The sequence below is a fragment of the Podospora bellae-mahoneyi genome, assembly GCF_035222275.1.
Source record: "Podospora bellae-mahoneyi strain CBS 112042 chromosome 1 map unlocalized CBS112042p_1, whole genome shotgun sequence".
NCBI classification, from domain to species: Eukaryota; Fungi; Ascomycota; class Sordariomycetes; order Sordariales; family Podosporaceae; genus Podospora; species Podospora bellae-mahoneyi.
This window is the reverse complement of record NW_026946359.1, coordinates 941329-959097: the sequence shown is the minus strand read 5'-3', so window position 1 is coordinate 959097 and position 17769 is coordinate 941329. Positions and strand designations below refer to the sequence as shown.

The 17769-nt window shown below is 54.6% G+C and overlaps 6 protein-coding genes across 6 annotated transcripts; 3 read left to right on the top strand and 3 right to left on the bottom strand.

Annotated features, from left to right (window-relative positions):
• Positions 1 to 460: 460 nt before the first annotated feature.
• QC761_103280 (uncharacterized protein) lies at positions 461 to 4128 on the bottom strand (the record flags this gene model as incomplete). The annotated part of the gene is given in 5 exon segments (XM_062873571.1): positions 461 to 2317; positions 2378 to 2695; positions 2749 to 2874; positions 2945 to 3341; positions 3350 to 4128. Coding segments are annotated over 4 exon segments (2586 nt in total). The 5' UTR covers positions 3230 to 3341; positions 3350 to 4128.
• A 155-nt stretch (positions 4129 to 4283) lies between these two features.
• On the top strand, positions 4284 to 7113 carry NGG1 (Transcriptional regulator). Its single transcript, XM_062873570.1, has 2 exons — positions 4284 to 5021; positions 5219 to 7113. Exons 1-2 carry the CDS (start codon positions 4520 to 4522, stop codon positions 6880 to 6882), a joined length of 2166 nt encoding a protein of 721 aa, XP_062736624.1. The 5' UTR covers positions 4284 to 4519; the 3' UTR covers positions 6883 to 7113.
• QC761_103260 (uncharacterized protein) lies at positions 7050 to 9929 on the bottom strand. Its single transcript, XM_062873569.1, has 5 exons — positions 9549 to 9929; positions 9370 to 9394; positions 9052 to 9130; positions 7435 to 8983; positions 7050 to 7369 (listed from the first exon to the last, which is right to left on the bottom strand). The coding sequence occupies exons 1-5, from the start codon at positions 9556 to 9558 to the stop codon at positions 7329 to 7331; spliced, it is 1704 nt and encodes a 567-aa protein (XP_062736623.1). The 5' UTR covers positions 9559 to 9929; the 3' UTR covers positions 7050 to 7328.
• An 87-nt stretch (positions 9930 to 10016) lies between these two features.
• Positions 10017 to 14077, top strand: QC761_103250 (uncharacterized protein). Its single transcript, XM_062873568.1, has 2 exons — positions 10017 to 12190; positions 12240 to 14077. The coding sequence occupies exons 1-2, from the start codon at positions 11162 to 11164 to the stop codon at positions 13923 to 13925; spliced, it is 2715 nt and encodes a 904-aa protein (XP_062736622.1). The 5' UTR covers positions 10017 to 11161; the 3' UTR covers positions 13926 to 14077.
• A 90-nt stretch (positions 14078 to 14167) lies between these two features.
• Positions 14168 to 16528, bottom strand: NOC2 (Nucleolar Complex 2 protein; the record flags this gene model as incomplete). Its single annotated transcript, XM_062873567.1, has 1 exon — positions 14168 to 16528. The coding sequence occupies one exon, from the start codon at positions 16526 to 16528 to the stop codon at positions 14168 to 14170; it is 2361 nt and encodes a 786-aa protein (XP_062736621.1).
• Positions 15581 to 17732, top strand: VPS28 (Vacuolar protein-sorting-associated protein 28; the record flags this gene model as incomplete). The annotated part of the gene is made up of 2 exons (XM_062873566.1): positions 15581 to 16947; positions 17073 to 17732. Exons 1-2 carry the CDS (start codon positions 16864 to 16866, stop codon positions 17730 to 17732), a joined length of 744 nt encoding a protein of 247 aa, XP_062736620.1. The 5' UTR covers positions 15581 to 16863.
• Between the last annotated feature and the right edge of the window lie 37 nt (positions 17733 to 17769).

Here is a 17769-nt window from a genome sequence, read left to right as displayed (position 1 = left end):
CCATGTTTCGTTTCTTGCTCTAGTCTGATAGCCCCACCTTGAATGATCTCGCCGTCAAAGATCGAGGATCACGATCTCATTGATCAGTCCTACGGTACTGTCAAAGTAGTGGCTTATGCGGCGTGGGTCCTCGGAAGCTAGCGTCGCCGCTGCAGGTGCTGCAGCGACGTGCACAGCCACAGCGCCCCACGGGAAACATTGTTTCCGGGCGCTAGGCGCACGAGCCATTTCGTGGGGGACGGATAGACAGGGGTCTGGGGGTTATCAGATCTACTCTGAAACGCGTGTGTCGTCATGTTCAATGTTGTTGGTTTAGTTGTGATCATTCAATCCTGTCTTTTATGATTAGGGAGTTCAGGCTTTAAAGGCAAACAAAACAAGAAATCATTTCATTCAATCGCTGTCTCTGCCACGCTCAATTTTGCTGTCCCTTATCTCCAAGAAACCCTCAAACCGTCCGTCACAAGCTCCAAACATCCACCTCCTCTCCGCCAGTCCTCTGCTCCCCCTCGCTCCCCCCCGGCGTCGGCGGCGGCAGGTTATCCACCTTGGTACAAACCCAGCAGCTGGCATACATATTCACCCGGTCAATACACTCTCCCACCCCCCTATTCCCCACCCTCTCGCCCACAAACCCCCTCTTTTCAAACTCCTTGATATACCACGGCCGCAAAGCCGAGCTCCTCACCAGGACCCTCCCACCCGTCTTCAAGGCCCTGTTAACCTTTTCAATCTGCCTCCCCGCCGCGTCTGTGTCCGGGTCGAACCAATCCATGCTATCCATCAACACCGCTACCGTCACCGTCCCAGGCGCCATTCTCGCAATCACCTCGTCAATCTCATCAGTGTGTATCCTTAACCCCTCAAACGCCCCAGGCTGGGAAAGTTTCTTGTGCGCAGCGCGGGATAGATAATCAGGATGACACTTCTTTGTGAACCCCCCCGTCATGCAGACGAGGTAGTAAGGGTTATCAACCGCAATGTGCGTCTTTTCAACTACAGGGTCAAGCGTGTTGACCATGTAATGCCATATCGCGTGCGCCCTCGTGCTCTTGGCCAGGCCAACCTTCACGGCCCGGCTGCTGCCGTGATCGGCCTCGATCATGGCGAGCTGGTTCTTTGGCACGCCGAGGGCTTTCCAGAGGAAGGCTTCCGTGCTGACGAGGAGGTTGCTCACCAGGGGACTGAGCAGTGCAGGCCGGATTTTGCTGTGCCAGATCTCGCGTTGTTCGATGAGGGTTTTGCTGTTTAGGAGGGAGGTGACGGCTGAACGGCAGCGAAAGAGACGGGAGGTGTATCTAAATGCGCGGATGGCGTGGCGGGAGCCGCCGGTGTCGTATAACCCCCTGGACGTGGGGTTGGTGAAAATAAAAGAGTTGTCGAGCCAGTACTGGAACGCCCGGCTGGAGAGGTGGGGGGACAATCTTGTGATGAGAAGCGCGCGGAAATTTTCGTGTTTGCCCTCGCCGAAAATCTTCCAGAAGTCGGCATGAGACAAAGCGGTGAAGGAGGCTGCTTTCAGCTCGAGGAGGTGGTTCTGGCTGGGGTTCAGGTCGATGGCGTGGATGCGGGCCGGGGACTGCAACGCGTACGAGAGGATGTTGTCGCCCGCGCTGGTGATGGCGAGCACGACGTCGTCGCGGCCGAGCTTGAGGATCTCGCGGTCGACGCGGGAGTCTTCCCAGGTGAAGGCGTAGATGTACTCGTTGTTGAACTGGGTGTGTTTTGGGAGCTGGTCGTCGTAGTAGATGCGCCAGTGGTGGTTTTGGTAAAAGAAGGAGGGCAAGGGGAGGTTGGCGGAGAGGTTTTGGATGGCGGCGTCGAAGGCTTTGGAGCGGATTTCGGGGGCTGTGCGCTCTATCGCGCGGGTGAGTTTGGCGGTGATGACGTTTTGCTGCTTTTTGCTGCTGTGGGAGTCGGATGGGAGCAGGTAGGGGGACTCGGTGGCTAGGGCGTCGATTCGCTGGATGATCTCCTCGGGGAGGCTGGATGAGGAAAAGGGCTTCTTGTGACAGCCTAGCCAGATGTAATAGGGGATGGACCCGAGAGCGGTGTTGCGCAAGTTGGCCGTGAGAACGGTGCCGAATTTGTACTCGAGGTAGTCTCGGCGGGCGGGCTCGAGAGCAACACGGTCGAGATCGAACCAGGCCCTCCAAAAGGTTCGTGAGAGGTAGTTGACGTGACGGCCGATCATACCACCCGTCCAGTTGCGGTAAGTAAAGTCAGCTTTGGACTGAACGTAAAAGTCGACAACCCCGAGAAGTCCATCCGGAGAAAGAAGGGATGTCAATGAGTCAATGACGGAGTAATAGTCAGGCTGTTGTTGTTCATGTCAGTATCCCCTGTGATGCTTTCCGAGATTGACTTGGACACCCACAATCATGGACAAACTGTAAGACATGGTGATCAAGTCAGCACCGCCATGCTCGGGACGCTTCTGATCAAAGTAGCTCTTGGGAGTTGAGGACCCTGGCGATCCTGGACCGGAGAGACCGTTTTCATAGTCTTCCAGCCGGAATTTACGAGCGTCTTGGCATATGATTTTGACGTTGTCCCAACCGAGGCGCGAGAATCTCTTCTCTGCTACTGCGCAGAGCGACGGTGAGAGGTCGACAAGATAGACAGTGCTGAAGAATTCAGGGACGTTGACAAACTGCGACATGGCCTCGATATTCCAGCCTGTGCCACCGCCAACCTGGGAGGACGTTAGATGGTTTCAAGCGGCGGAGAGGACAGAGTCTCTCGTACATCGACCCAGATACGTCTGCTTCCCGCCTTTCGGCTTTCACTTTTGGCCTTGTGAAGGAGCTGAGCAGCCGCAAGGGCCAGCATGTCCTCACGGCCTCTGAGGAGTAGCTTTCTGGTCACATCGTACTGTGGAAGCATATTGGTCAGTGGGACATACTAGGTACATTTGAAAGCCTATTATTTTGGGGAGCGGTACCGCTGAAGCCTGGCCTGCGTAGAAGGACTCGAGAGCGCCTTGCTGGTTGGCTTTGCCACTACTGGAATGCGGCTTGAAGAAGCAGCCATAACAGAAAAGGAGGAGCGCGCTGATGAGGCCCGGCTCATCATCATCCTGACGCTTCTGATCCGACTTCTGTGAAGCCCTCTTGTGGGAAAGCTTGATAAGACCGGCGAGGAAAAGTAGGCCGCCGGTGATGCCGGTAAAGAATGCATGAAGGTTAAAGCCAACGAGGGGCAAAATGTTACCACCAAGAGAAGCCATGGTATTCTCTCATTATGGATGATGGAGAAGTAATGGTTGAACACAAGGATATGCTAGGTACTGCTGATAAAAACAGAAGAACCCGGGGAAGAAGCAAGTGAGCAACTGGGGGGTGGGGAGGGGGGTATAAAACTGTGCAACCTTTTCTTCTCCGTTGTCCATGGGTGAGAGTGAAAGGCTTGTGATCCCCCACAACGCATTGCGGATGGTGTAGCCGTTACCAATCGCTCTGACACGAGGGTGTTCATTCGTCAGTCTGCTATAGTAGGGGACCTCGAAGGTACACCCTGAGAGTTGAGGCAGGATGATGATGAGATCATCGAGGCTGCAACTCTTGAGCCGCTGGCAACAGAGCCACTCATGTGCCAGCTTTTGACATGGTGCCCAGTTTGCTGCTCCATATGGGATCGTCAGTGTTGGCTGCCATGCAGACAGGCAGGGTTCTATGGCAAAAGAGTCACTTGGCATCGTTGACCCCGTGTTTTGAGGCATATCATATTGATACCCATGATACCATGAAAATGCAGCATCTGTTGAAGCTGTTGTAGAACGTGCGAGGTGACGGGGAGATGCAGGGTCCCCTCCTTGGCAAGCTGGTGGGGTGCCTCCAGCACACCAATCGGGAAAATGCTTGCGGCCACGGGAAGAGCTCAATGGCGATTAAAGGAGCAGTGCTCGTGAATGAAGCTTTTCTGCATCTGGGGATGTGCTTCCCATGAGAAATCTTGTTGAAGCCGGCCGGCAAGGCTATCCTACCGTGGTTTCCCCTCTTTCAAGCGTGTACCTAGGCTGTACATTGTTGGGCTCACTGACAAGCTGTACATGAAGCTGACGGAGTTGTTTGCGTGACGCATGAATCCACGTAACAATAGATCTGGAACCTGAATAGTAACGAAGTGTACTCCGTCGTAGTGTATGGAATGAGCGTGAAGAGGGCTCAAAATATGATCCTATGAGCTTGCTGAGTCATCATCAGCGCACGGACTCTCGCATCAGATGGCGGGACGAGTTGAGACAGACAGGGATGCAATGCGCCTCGTTGGCGCCCGCGATCATTGGATGTGACGTGCAGCTCATTGAGCCTCCAGCAACGTCAAAGTCTCACAGCTTCGGAAAAGTTCACCAAACACCACCAGCCCGTCGCGCATCTCGGCGCGTGTCAGATCTGAATGCAACAGATTCCGCGAGACCTTTCAGCACGCGATCGGTGATACGCGACACGAGGTACGGCGTGTAGATACCTTGCCAGGCAAGACACTGCACAGTGCTTCCATAGTGCCCTGCTCAAAGATGGCTCCATCGAGCCAGAAGGGTCCGGGGAAGAAGGCGGGCACGGGGGCAATCCGCTCCCAGTCGCAACAGCAGCAGCAGCGAAGTCGCAACACCACCCCCAGTGCCGCACCGCCCTCGGCCAGTCTGCCACCCATCGACAATGTCGAAACGGACCTGCTGGAACTCCGCTTCGAAGTCTTCCGGAACCTGACCTTTGAGGACATGGTTGATCCCTCGACCTCCAACACCGCCATACCCGATTCCAAGAGCCTTGATGGCCTCGTCTCCCGACTGCAGAAGCTGAGCGACGTAATTGACAAGCGCGGCCTGAATTGCGACAAAGGCATGAGACTTCTCGCCCAGAGCCGCCGCACCAGGCTCGATGAGCTGGCTGTCGAGCGGGGGAGGGAAGAGGAGCGGAGACAGAAGGAAGCCGATGAGGAGGAGCGCGAACGCAAGGCAGCCAACAAAAAGAAGCGGAAAGCGACCGACAGTCTGGCGCCCGGAGGGAGCAACATAGGTCAGTCATGGTCCAATTGTCACATTCAGGAAGCTTCGTTTGCGTCCAGCTTTCTTCCCAATTGGCTTTCAGCTTTCTTCTTAGCACTGCGGGCGTATTCCTCCGAATTTTCATCACCCAACAACACCAACAACACCAAGCGACCCAAAAGCGATGTACAAATGTCTTTTTGAACCAACATTGACCAGTTATTTTAGAGCGGTCATCCCCTTTACGAGAGTCGACAAAACCCCGAAAACTATCTCGCGATAACGATTCCGCCAGCTCGTCGCTGTCGCCAGTCGCGCCAAGCAACATGGACGCCGATGACAAGACCAAGACAGAGGAGAACGAGGACGAGTCGGACTCTGACGATGGTCGCCCACCACCTCCCGCTCGGCCACAGGCCAATACGTTTGGCGATGATCCTTCAACCTTCCCCGACCCAACCGTGTACGAGATTCTTCCCGTCCAACCTGGCATGACCGAGGGCGAAATAAAGGAAATATACTCGGTAGCCGGCTACCCTAAAAGCGACCTTGCTGATCTCATCGCTGGTGACCCTCCAGACAAGGATTTCAGCAATGCAAAGCCTAGCAATCAGATCAACTTTAGCACTTTTAGCACCTTTATCGACCCCTACTTCCGGCCGTTCACCGAGGAGGATCTCGCGTTTTTGAGAGAAAGAGGGGATCGCGTGACTCCGTTTGTCATGCCGAAACGTGGCAAGAAGCACTACACAGAGATCTGGGCCGAAGAGGATGGAGCGATGGCTATCGACTCCGTCCCTCCAGGCGGCCGGGAGAAACTCCCTCCTAACCAACCCCGCGGGAGTATCGAGAATATGGACGACGATGTTGCCGAAACAGACAAGCTCTCCGTCGGCCCACTCCTCTCCCGTCTTCTTTCAGCGATGCGCCCCGAGCACCGCGCTCCGCCAGCAGAGAATGTCAACGGCGTCAACGGCGACGGAGACACCATCATGAACGGCACCGCCAGCTTCGACTTTAGTTTTGACACCAACCCCTCTTCCAGCAGCCAACAACCCAACGGCACCAACGGTGTAAACGGCCATGTCAACGGCGTTAACGGCACCACCCCCGATTCAACCAACAACAACAACAACAACAACAATAACAACAATAACAACAATAACAACAGCAACAACCAACTCCCTCCGGCTACTTACATGCCCGAATCAAATTCGGAAGCCTGGAAAAAGGCCAGCCACCCAAAACTAGACTACACTCAAGTCGACGAGCGCATCAAGCAGGAACTCCGTCACATCGGGTTCCTCCCCTTACCACCCAACCAATCCGACTCGTCCAACGCGGCAGGCAACGGCTCCCAACCAGGACAGCCGGACCCGACAACAGCCGAGTACGACGGCCACTACGACGACGAAGTCGCCGCCCGCCTCCGCCTCCTCCAATCCCGCCTCCGCGAGCAAGTCCTCGTCAACGGCGCCCGAAAAGCCAGACTGACAGAGCTGGTCAAGGAGCGGATGGCCTTTCAGGAATATACCACCATTTTGGAGGATTTGGATTCCCAGGTCCAGGCGGCGTACCTCAAGAGGACGAGGACGATGAAGAAGCCCAAAAAGGCGAGGCCGGGGCAGTCCGGAGCGGCGGCTAGTGCGGCTGCTGCTGCGAGCGCGGCTGCTACGGCGACTGCCCGCCCGGGGATAGGGGATCTGACAAAGACGCTGATGGAGAGGAGGAGGAGGTGGATTGAGAATATTGGGACTGTGTTTGAGGATGAGGCGCTGACCAAGGTGCCGAGGGTGAGCGAGGAGGGGAGTACGATTTTCAAGGCGGGGGAGATGGGGGAGTTGTTGAGAAGGGAGAAGGAGGCTTGGGATGAGGAGGTGGAGGAGGAGTAGTTTTCCTTGTTTTTGGGCGTTGGGGCGAAAGGGAAAGACTACATACAAAGCAATGGATATCTGTCAGCGTTGGGATTTTTCGAATTTTTTTTTTTTTTACAGCGTAGTCTATCACTAGGCTTGTCATCAGGGGGCATCTAATTGGGTTGGGGCAGGCAGGTATTTTGTTCTGTTGTGCAAGATGGTTGGTTCCACAAAAATGTAGCAATTAAATCGTTTCTGGCTTGTGAACTAGTCCCGTGACCCCTTTTTGATACTATCTAACAAAACACGACGCTACCTCCCAAAAACGCCAATCATCTTCTATGCTGAATAACTAAATAACAACCAATGTGATTCAAACAGAAAAGAAAACACAAATGACGGGGTATCATCCATCGCTAAAAGTTCGCCTCCAAACAAGATCAAGACACCCGAAACAATCATGAAAACACGAGAGCAATTACCTAGTCAAAACCCGGAAATATCTTGGTGCGCATTCGTCGCCCTGGAAAATCATCAGTTTGACATCCTGCCTGCCTTGCTGGTTGGTGTCCGCAAAGTTTGACTTACACCTTGACGAGCCAGCCTCGCCATCATCAAGCTCGCTGCCGGCTAGCTCTCTCATTCTCTCACGCGCCAACGCAGTTGGTTTGGGTAATGCTGGCGGCGGTATCGGCTGCGGTGGTGTTTGCTGTAACGGTCCCACCGATGATTGAGCTGTCTCATCTGACGGTTGCGATGACGGTTGTGGTGGAGGTCGGTTGGGCTGTGATATTGATATTGTGGGTTGGCCTTCAACATGTTTACTCCGCACCTGAAGTTCTGTCGAAGTCGACGATGTAGGACTTCCCCCATGAAAGATCTTGTTTCGAAAGGTTGCCGTCCAGCCTCCTGACCTGCCGCCGTCGGAGTTGTCGGCATCGTGATCGTCAACTTGCCCCCGTATCTTTCGAATTGCCCGCTCTCGTTTCACCATGTGGTTGGTGATCTTGGGGCAGAAGCCGGGAGGTAGCATGTTAGCTTTGCACAAGGGGCAAAGTGAGCTGTTCTCGTTAAGAAACTCATCGATGCACCCCGGGTGAAATATGTGGCCGCATGGTAGTTCTCTGATGATCGTGACTCGATTTTGGTATGGCTCCAGGCAAATCTCACAGTAGGGTTGATAATTTGTTGTGACCGTTGCGAACGGCCCACTCGGACTCTTTTCCGAAATGGTTACAGAACGAGTTGTTCGGGAACCCCTTCGTTCTGAGTGACCATGACTGTCCCGCCTGTTCCGCGATCGTGGGGACTTGGCCGACCGTGGAGACGTAGGTGGCGGGCTGGCATCTGGTGGCTCATAGTGGTAGGTGAAAAGGGGGAAGCTTTGAATGTGCTCCAGCGGCACTGTGAGTCTTTTGATGCCCGTGACTTCCAGGTTGACTTCGCCCGCAATGACTCTCTGTCGCAGGGAGTAACGCCGACGGGCCTGAACAAGGTGCATCAGGAGCGACGCCGAAACAATGACGGCGAGAAGCACGCCGACGACAATGAGGAAGTACAGCCAGGTAGCGAAGGAACTGGGAGGCGTGCTGATAACAAGCTCGGTCCATATGCGAGCATAGTCCTCTTCTTCGGCCTGGAAGCGTGTAGCAATGTTATATCCAAACGGCACTTCAGTCAGGTTGCCAGAGTAGAGACTGAGGTGTTGCATCATGACTTGGCCGGCCATACTCGAGACAGCATATACAGGGTAGCCACTCTGAGTCCTCCATTCAAATTCCTCCGCAATGTTCCACATTTCAGACTCAGCAGAGGGCGGGGCCTCGGTTGAGTTGCCAGGGAGATAGAACAGAAACCCTCGAACCGGTGCTGTGCGGGCAGAGGCCAAATAGGCCCGTGAGCATCGAGCATTGATCCACGGCGCAATGGCAATAAGATAGTAGTTTGTGGGAGGAAGGCTGGATTGTCGCACGACTGATGGAGGAATGTGCAGTGCTGTTTCTTCTACGCATTCATGGCCGTAGGGGAGATCCGGGACATAAAGGAGACCTTGGATGATGCCATTTGAGGTGCCGGCGAACCTGCTGGAGAGCACCGTGGTGTTGCCTGTATATCGTGAAGAGTATGCCATATGGCCCTGAGCAAACGTTAGTCTCGAGACTCTAGGTAGGCAGGCAGCAAGATTGCTGATTTAGTGAGACTTACAGACAGGGCCGTGACGTTCCGAATGACGGTGGACGACACGGTGCCGACACCGCCCCATGATGGGTTGCTGAACAAAAGGCTATCACCACCATGAATTAGTGGACAGCCTCGGGGTAATAACTCTTGGTGGTGATGCAAGATCTGATAGGTGAAGGGGACGGTTGAGGAGACACAAGCCGCACCACGGCAGGGTGACGGCAGGGTGACGATAGCGGCTGGTTGGTAGAGGATGGTGGAAAGTCACGTCGTCAAGCAAGCAAGCAGACGAGGGGACTCCTTGGACGCGGCAGGGAAGAGGCATGAAAAAGGCAGACGTACACAACATTGCGGATCTCATCGACAGCTGTGAGACGTCAGTTTGACTGGGTCTTGACAATCTACCCCGGGCTTGGCGCAAAAAGCTTGGCTAGCCAAGATGAGATAACCTTTGAGGCTGGAACCCATCGCCAAGCAGGTCGGAAGACGAAATTGGGGGCTTCTGATTCGATTTGACTTACACATGGACATTGTCGAACATGGCGAAGGGGGCGTCTCAGACCCCCCGAGGCGATGAATAAGGCATCCGCCGAGGGTAAGGTAGCGGCGCAACTGGGGAGTGAGATTGGGGGACTGGAGGAGATCTTGGGATGGGATCGCCTGGGATGAGGTGGATGGGATTGCACGGTGCAAAGAGAACAGAGAGAGAGGGCGCTCCCGAGCCAAGAAATGCAGACGGGAGGGTGCGGGTTTTCAGGTGCCAAGGACCTTGGCGGGAGAGCCTTTCCGTGCGTTGGGTGGCCATGCTCAGAAGAGTTAGCGCCGTTGCCTCGATGCAGGGTATTGAAGGGGCTTCACAGGGGTCCATTGGCTGGTGCCCTGGGAGGATGGATGGATGATGGAGGGGGGCAGGCAACGTCGGACGGTTGTGACGTCCAAGGTCGGTCCCCACTGATCAAATCATGAAATCCGTCAAATCACTGATGGACGACACATCAGACACATCAGCTATGGGATACAGTCACAGAGCACAGAAGGTCACAGCGGTACACAGACCAAACTCGTACGTCAGTCACCCTGAGGTCCCGGATGGCCGGGATGACAGCTGGCTTGTCCCTTGTGTCTGCTTTTCAACGGTGTCAAAGTTCCCAGCCACTGATAGAGCATACGAGAAAGGGTGAAACGGCGAGGCGGAAATAAAGTTTGCAACAATGGATCCGTTGGGTGCGATGCAAGCAATCAATATCCAGGATTCCAGTTCCCGGCACTCGGGGGGTTTCGCGGTACGGAGTACGATGGACGGCCTTCTGATTTGGGGGAATTTTACCGAGCTTTGGCACGACTCCTCCAATCCCGACCAGCGTCATCATGGACGGAGTATTAGTCACAGCTGCTTCCACGTTTTGACTTGACGCCCGGCACTAGCAGTTTATTTTTTTCGTGACTAGCGCCTATACGCAGGACACTTTGATAAGATCTTCGCTGGCTGCGATGGGAGCATAGGGCGAGGTGAGAGGCCCACCAAGAGAAAGCTTCAAAATGACAACAACTATGTACAGCCAATATGAAAAGCTGCTTAGAAGCTGACACTGTCATGATATTTCCATCATTTTCATTGGAGGCCTCTTGCCATTTTATTCATCGGGATGGAGCCCGTGGAAGGAACACTATGTCGTTGTTGGGTCAGCTTAATTGCGGGGTCGCTCCCTAGCTCAAAGAAAGCTGGCTGGCAGTACGATGACACTTACATCACCTCTACCACACTTTTGGCTTTCATATCAGCCTCTCAGATGGCCGCCTTGTATGTAAAAATACAACACCCAATGCCGAGAAAACCGTTCTGTCGTTATCACCGAGCCCCTGACGGCCAAGGTATTCTTTGCTCCAGTTTAAGCCGCGACAGAGTGACCATTGAGAGTTCAACACAACACGCAAGGCTGCTTGGCGTTGGCACAGGCAGAGTCCCAAGTCCCAACCCACACAGCCCCCTAATCTATGGACCCCTCATCTTATCACAAGATCCATACTGAAAACTGGATCAAGATTTAAACTCTGGCTTCTTTAACTCTATTGTTTTCGACTCGCAAAGTGGTAGACAAGTTCTAGGGCGACCTGAAAAAAAAACTCCACCATCATGGCGCCCCTCGCCAGCGAGCCTCGCCAGGTTCTGCACATCCTCAACCACGCCAAACGCAGAGCTTTTTATGGCCTCCTCATCGAGATCACAGCCTACATGCGCTCCCAGCTCGAGCTCAAGGACCTTCCCGCATTGCATGTTCATGACAGGCCGTCTCCTCTGCGCATTGACCCCAACGCCCGAGGGAGCAGCATCATCGACGAAGAGCCGACACTAATACAAGTGGATAACCGCAACTTTGTCACCCAACCCAACCAAGAACTCGCCCGGATCACCGCCGCCGCGCTTGAGCATTTTGACAAATGGAGAACAGAGACACTGACCAAGCTTAAGGAGCTTCTCGCCGCCCAAGATGATGCCAAGACCATGGATGAGAGGCGGAAGCGGACCGAGAGGATGAAGCAGAGGAAATCTGCGCCGGCAGCAGCGGAAGGGAGTTTGATTGACTTCGGTGGAGGGGTTTCTTCATCAGTGAGAGATGATGAGGCAGTTCGGAGGGAGGGAGTGGCACGGCTTCAGCTGCATTGGCATCCTATTCCTACAAGGTTGATCACCATCTCATACGAGGACAGATTGGAAAGTCTGAGTTGCATACTGCTGGAGTTGCTATCCACGGGTCATTACACAGCTGAGTCGAGAGCTTTGGCTGTGTATCTCGCCTCGGCTCTTGAAATTCCGCTGGATGCCTTGAACGCCGAGGAGATTGAGATTGCAAAGGCCATGGTGGAAGGGTCAGAGGAGGCTGCCAGACAGCAGAGGACGAGGACCATGTCCGCTGACGCTGAAGCCAGGAAGAGGCAGCAGCAAAACCAGGCTGGCAGGTTTCTGAAAGTTGGCTTGGCGTCTGTTGCCGGAGCTGCGCTTATAGGAGTCACTGGTGGACTTGCTGCGCCAGTCGTAGCTGGAGCCATCGGAGGTCTCATGGGTACTGTTGGGCTGGGTGGTGTTGCGTCTTTCTTGGGCATCTTCTGGATGAATGGAGCCCTCGTGGGCGCTCTATTTGGTGCTTTCGGAGCCCGCATGACGGTAAGTGTTGTAACTTCACTTTCTGAATGCCCGTGGCTGACGAAGCTAGGGTGAAATGGTAAACAAGTACGCCCGAGATGTCGAGGACTTCAAGTTTATTCCACTGGCAGATGAATGGGGAACCCGAAATGCAGCAAACAACAAGGACGCCAGGCGCTTGAGAGTAACTATAGGCATTAATGGCTGGCTAACCACCAAGGACGACATCACGAAACCGTGGCGGCATCTCTCCGATGACGCCGAAGTATTTGCGCTTCGGTACGAGCTGGAGGCTCTTGAGGGGCTTGGCAAGTCTCTTGAGGAACTCGTCAACTCGTATGCCTGGAACACTGTCAAGATGGAAATCCTGAAGCGTACAGTCTTGGCAACTCTCTGGGGAGCTTTGTGGCCGGCCTATCTCCTTTCTATGGCTTCGACATTGGACAACCCGTTCTCTCTCGCCAAGAACCGGTCTGAAAAGGCTGGTGAAGTGCTGGCAGACGCCCTGATCAACAAAGTCCAGGGTGAACGCCCAGTCACCCTGATCGGATACTCGCTCGGCGCTCGAGTTATTTACTCGTGCCTACGCTCTCTTGCAAAGCGTCGAGCCTTTGGTCTTATCGACTCTGTCGTCTTCATTGGTGCCCCTGTTCCCTCGAATAGAGAACACTGGCAGATGATGCGCACCGTAGTGTCCGGTAGGATCTACAACGCCTACTCCGAAAACGACTACATTCTCGCATTCCTATACCGCACCACATCTGTTCAAATGGGCGTGGCGGGTCTTCAAGAGATCGAACACATCGAAGGTGTTGAAAACCTCAACCTCAGCGAGGAGGTTCAGGGGCACATGCGCTACGCAGGCCTGATCGAAAAGATACTCGCACGCTGCGATCTCCCCGTAGGCCAGGGCGTAGACAAGTCCATCGCCAAAGAAGCCAACAACACCATCACCATCGCCGACCTCAACAACCGACCAGACAACTCTGGCACCCTGATCGATTTGGAAGACCTCAAAATCTCCAGCCCTCCACAACAACCCCGGCGACCCAAACAAGACTTGCCACCCCCCTATTCCTACGCCCCTTCCCCCTCCACCCAAAACACCAACTTTGCCAAACTTCAATCCCAACCACCTTCCAGACCCAAGCAACAGCAAACCAGCATCACCATCCGAAGCTGCCCCATCTGCAACCGCAACATCTCCACCTTGTCAGAATCCCAAGCCACAACCCACGTCAACTCCTGCCTCGACGGCAACCAAGGAATCCCATCCCCATCCCCAACTGTCTTCCAACCAGGTCGCCACCCCCTGAGAAACAACCAACCCCAAAAACCAACCATGACCCGCAGCATGACCTCGCACCTCCAAACAGAAATGGACCCCTTCGGTCTCTTCTCCCCCTCCCCACCCCCAGGCCCGCCATCAAAACCCGCCCCTCACATCCCCGCCCCTCCTGACGCGTCCAGGTTCCCTAATCTGGTGAATCTGGATGATGCCAGGCCCCCGACGATCACCAGGGCGCAGACTGTTCCTGCGCAGCCGTCGACACTGGCAGGGTCGGATTCCCCGCTTAGGGTGATCCCCTTGGCTGCGGCGTCAACACCGGCGGTGTATGAATCCTCGCATTATCAGGGGAGGAATTATGACACCGAGGAGGAGGTCGACACAGATGAGGAGTATGGAGGGGGGATCAAGATGGTGGATAATGATGATGATGAGTTGGAGTATGTTGATCCTAGGCCTATGGATTGAGTTCTCAAAAGGCGTAGTCTCGCACAAATGGGTTAAATAAGTATGGGTTAGGAACATGGCACAAAAGACAGCATTAGTGAAAGTATAAGTAACAATAAAGGGTACCCCCGGCCTTTTGATTATTACCAGGGTGTTTTGCCTATGAAAAGCAAGGTTTTGTACGCCGAGGCAAATGACACTAGAAACAACAGAAATCAGGTATCCCCACCAGATTCATACCATAAATCCAGTCCCCAAACCATCTACTCGCTCTCCATCTCCTCCTCGTCCTCGCCCTCTTCCTCCTCCTCATCCGCCTCCAATTCCTCCTCATCAACATCCATCTCATCCTCCTCCTCCTCACCCCCCTCATCATCACTCCCCCTCCCCCCCTCCAGCGCCTCCCTCTCCTCCTCCCTCCTCTTCCCCTCCTCCGCCTTCCTAGCCTCCTCCACAACCCTCCTCCTCTCCTCCCTCAGCTTCCTCTGACCAACAGCAAAAGCCCCCAGCGGCGTCCTCTCCACCTCCAAATCCTTCAAAAACCCCTCCACCTGCGCCCTATCCTTAGGCGCAAATTCCACCTTGGCCCTCCTCTCCTCAATAAACTTGGCGTTGGCCTCCAGCTTCTGCACAAGCAACACCAAGCTCCCCGCCAGCTTCCCATTCTTATTCCCCGTCGACCTCTTCCTCGCCTCCTTCAACCACCTCTTGAGCGAGATCACCACTGGCAGCGAAAACTCCGGAAACGCGATGCTCTTGGCCCAGAGGACAAAAAACTCCGAAAGCAGCTCCACCACTTGCTCCCCCACGCCGTCCTGATAGACCCTCGTGCGGAGGTACGACTTGGGGGCCTTGTACGCGACAGCAAAATCCAAAGGCTTGAGGGTGGACTGCTTGGGCGCCTTTTTCATCTCTGCCGACGAGAGGACCTCCAAGAGGCAAGAGGCGAGGGGGATATAAGTGTCCGTCGCTCTCGACAGGCGAAGAAGCGAGCGGATGAGCTGGAATCGCAGGGGAAAGTAGATCGCTGTTGGGATGAGGCGCAGCACACCCAGAGTAACCTGCACCAGGGGGTAGATGAGGAGCTTGAGCTGGGATCCCTTTCCGGCTTCGGCCTCCTTCAGGGGGCTGCAGTGCTCGGAAAGAACGCAAGACCAGAAATCCAGAGCGTGGACGAATTGCCAGTTGTAGACGTTGTGGACTTGCTTGTTGTTGATGATGCTGTTGCGGAGGTGGATGGCGAGCTGGCGGATCGAGGTGAAGGCGGTGGTGTAGCCAAGAGTCTCATCCAGACCCCAGAGCTCGGCGGCCGAGTTCTTCATCAGGTTGATACCCTGGATTGTGTTGTGGTTGGTGTGCTTGCTGTTGTCGAACAACCCGCGGTAAGCTGCCTTGAGAACGGCTTCTCTGACACCCTTGTCGGAAACCACCGTGAGACGGCGGATCACTAGAAAGGCTGTTATCCTGGTGCTGTCGGAGCTGGCGGGTTGAGACCAGAAAGCGACAATAGTCTTGATGAGCACCTTGAGGAGCTTTCTGAAGGACAAGAGATAAGGAAGGAGTGGCTGAAGGGCGTTGAGTGTGAGCTTGACGGTAGCGTCGTCTGAGAGTGTGCCAAGGAGGCGGATGATGGAAGCAGCAAAGCTCTTGATGAGGTTGGACAGGGTCTTGAACTTCTTGGTCTCGGTCTGGACGTAGGCTCTGCCGGCGGCGGACTCCTTGACAGGGAGATGGTGGTTCAAGACTTCAGGAATAAGCTTGAGGGCCACCATCAAGATGTTGTGAAAGACCTCGGGGTTTTTGATGCTGTAGCGTTGTGGGTTCTCCTCATCCTCCTCGTTCAGGTGGGCAGCGCAGCGAAAGGCAATCACAGTCTGCTTAGCAGCCTTGAGCGACTTGGTCTCGTTGAGCGCCTTCTCCCACTTGGCAACCATGGCCTTGGTCAACTCATGGGCGGAATCGTCAACCTCCTCTTCTTCTTGTGCCTTCTTGCCCTTCTTTTGCTTCTTCTTCGGTTGCTCGTCTTCCTCGTCGCTGCCGCTAAGCTCGTCGACCTCGTCGAGTGATGCGTTTTCGTCAAAGTCGAGAGCCTCTGGGTCGTTCTCCTTCAAGAACTTGTAGAATTCGGGATCCTTCTCGGCGAGAGCGGCCATGGCGTTCTTGGACATGCCAAGATCCTCCTCATCCTCCTCATCGCTGAAGCCAGCCTCGCTATCGGTAACCACATCCTCCTCGTTGTCGGAAACATCGACATCGCTGCCGTCGCTCTGATCAGAAGTCTCCTCGCGGGCATTGGCCTCCCCGCGTTTCCGCTTTCCAAGAGCGGCAGTCTTGCCATTCTCCGTTGGCGCACCCTTGTCGAGGATCTCGAAACCGCCCTTGAAGAAATCGTCGACGCTCATCTCGGTTCCCTGCGTACCGGGCTTCTTGTTCGCTGGTCTCTTGACGGTGCCATCGGCTCCCTTGAAGAACTCATCGTCCTTTGCGCGCTTGGCCTGCTTCTTCTCCTTGATCTGCTGCTTCTGTTTGATCTTGGCGACCGCTTTTCTTCTTTCGAGAACACCGCTGAGATGTTTTTGTTCGAACTTCTTCGTCGCCTTTGCGTTCTTCTTAGAGGCACCCATCGTGGCGAGTTATGGTGATGGAAAAAGTCGGCAATTGATGTGGCGTTGCCGAACAGCCCCTTCAACAATTTGCTGGCTCAGAAGTCGCATGTCTCCAAACTTTTTTTGATGTTCCTGTCCGGGGTGCTTATCGGATTTCTTATCAGGCGGGGCGCTAAGCTTGGAATGTCACTAGCGCGGGAGCGGTGACTGGGATTCTGCCGCCTTTGTTGCCTCTTATCGGACGATAACAGCTTCCCCCAACGTCGTCAGCTCTGGTTGCATCATCCATCCCCCTCCAAGCTGTACTTGTGTGCCGCGATGCGCTTGCGCAACTGCAGCGCGAGGCCTTCACCATGCTAAACAGGCAACCATATGCACCGACACCGCACAGCTACGTGCCAAACTCTACGCTCTCGGCGACTATAAATCTCGATGAGGTTCGTCCTGTCGTGCCTTGCCATCACCTTGATGTCCAATCTGCCCCGCACCTGTTGCCAACATGTTGCTGTTGAGCACCATCACCATCAACACGACAACTGCTGACTTTTGCCTCCGATGCCAGGAAGTGAAACTAGCCGACACCCGCGCTGAGCGCGACCTTCAAGACTCCCTCGCCGAAATCTTCAGCATCATAGTCACCCTCGACGAGCTCGAAAGGGCCTTCCTCAAGGACGCCATCCCCGAAGCAGACTACACCGAAATATGCGAGCGCTCTCTCAAACAATACAAGTCCCTGGTCGCCGATGAAGCAGTCGCCCGCGCCTTTGTCGGACTGGAGGAATTCAAAGCAGAATGGGACCTTGAAGTGCCCCGCGCCACAGAGCGCATTCGCGTGGGGATGCCCTCCACAACAGTGGACGTATCTGCTGGACACCACGGAGGCGGCAGCGGTGGTGGAGGAAATGGTTCCAAGTCTGAAAACTCGGGTGGTAAAAACCCTAGTGGACAGCTCATTCTGGAGGCGACGCAGGACTTCATCACGTTTTTGGATGCGTTGAAGCTGGGCTTGCTGGCAAAGGACCAGTTGCATCCTCTGCTGACGGATGTGATCCAGTCTGCGAACAAGGTTACGGATAGGGACTTTGAAAACAGGGGCAAGATTGTCCAGTGGCTGATTACGCTCAACCAGATGAAGGCTACGGAAGAGCTGAGCGAAGACCAGGCGAGGGAGTTGGAGCTGGACATCAACTCTGCGTATCAGGGTTTCAAGGCTACCCTCTAACGAATGAAAGATTCCATCAATCCAGGTCCACGATGCT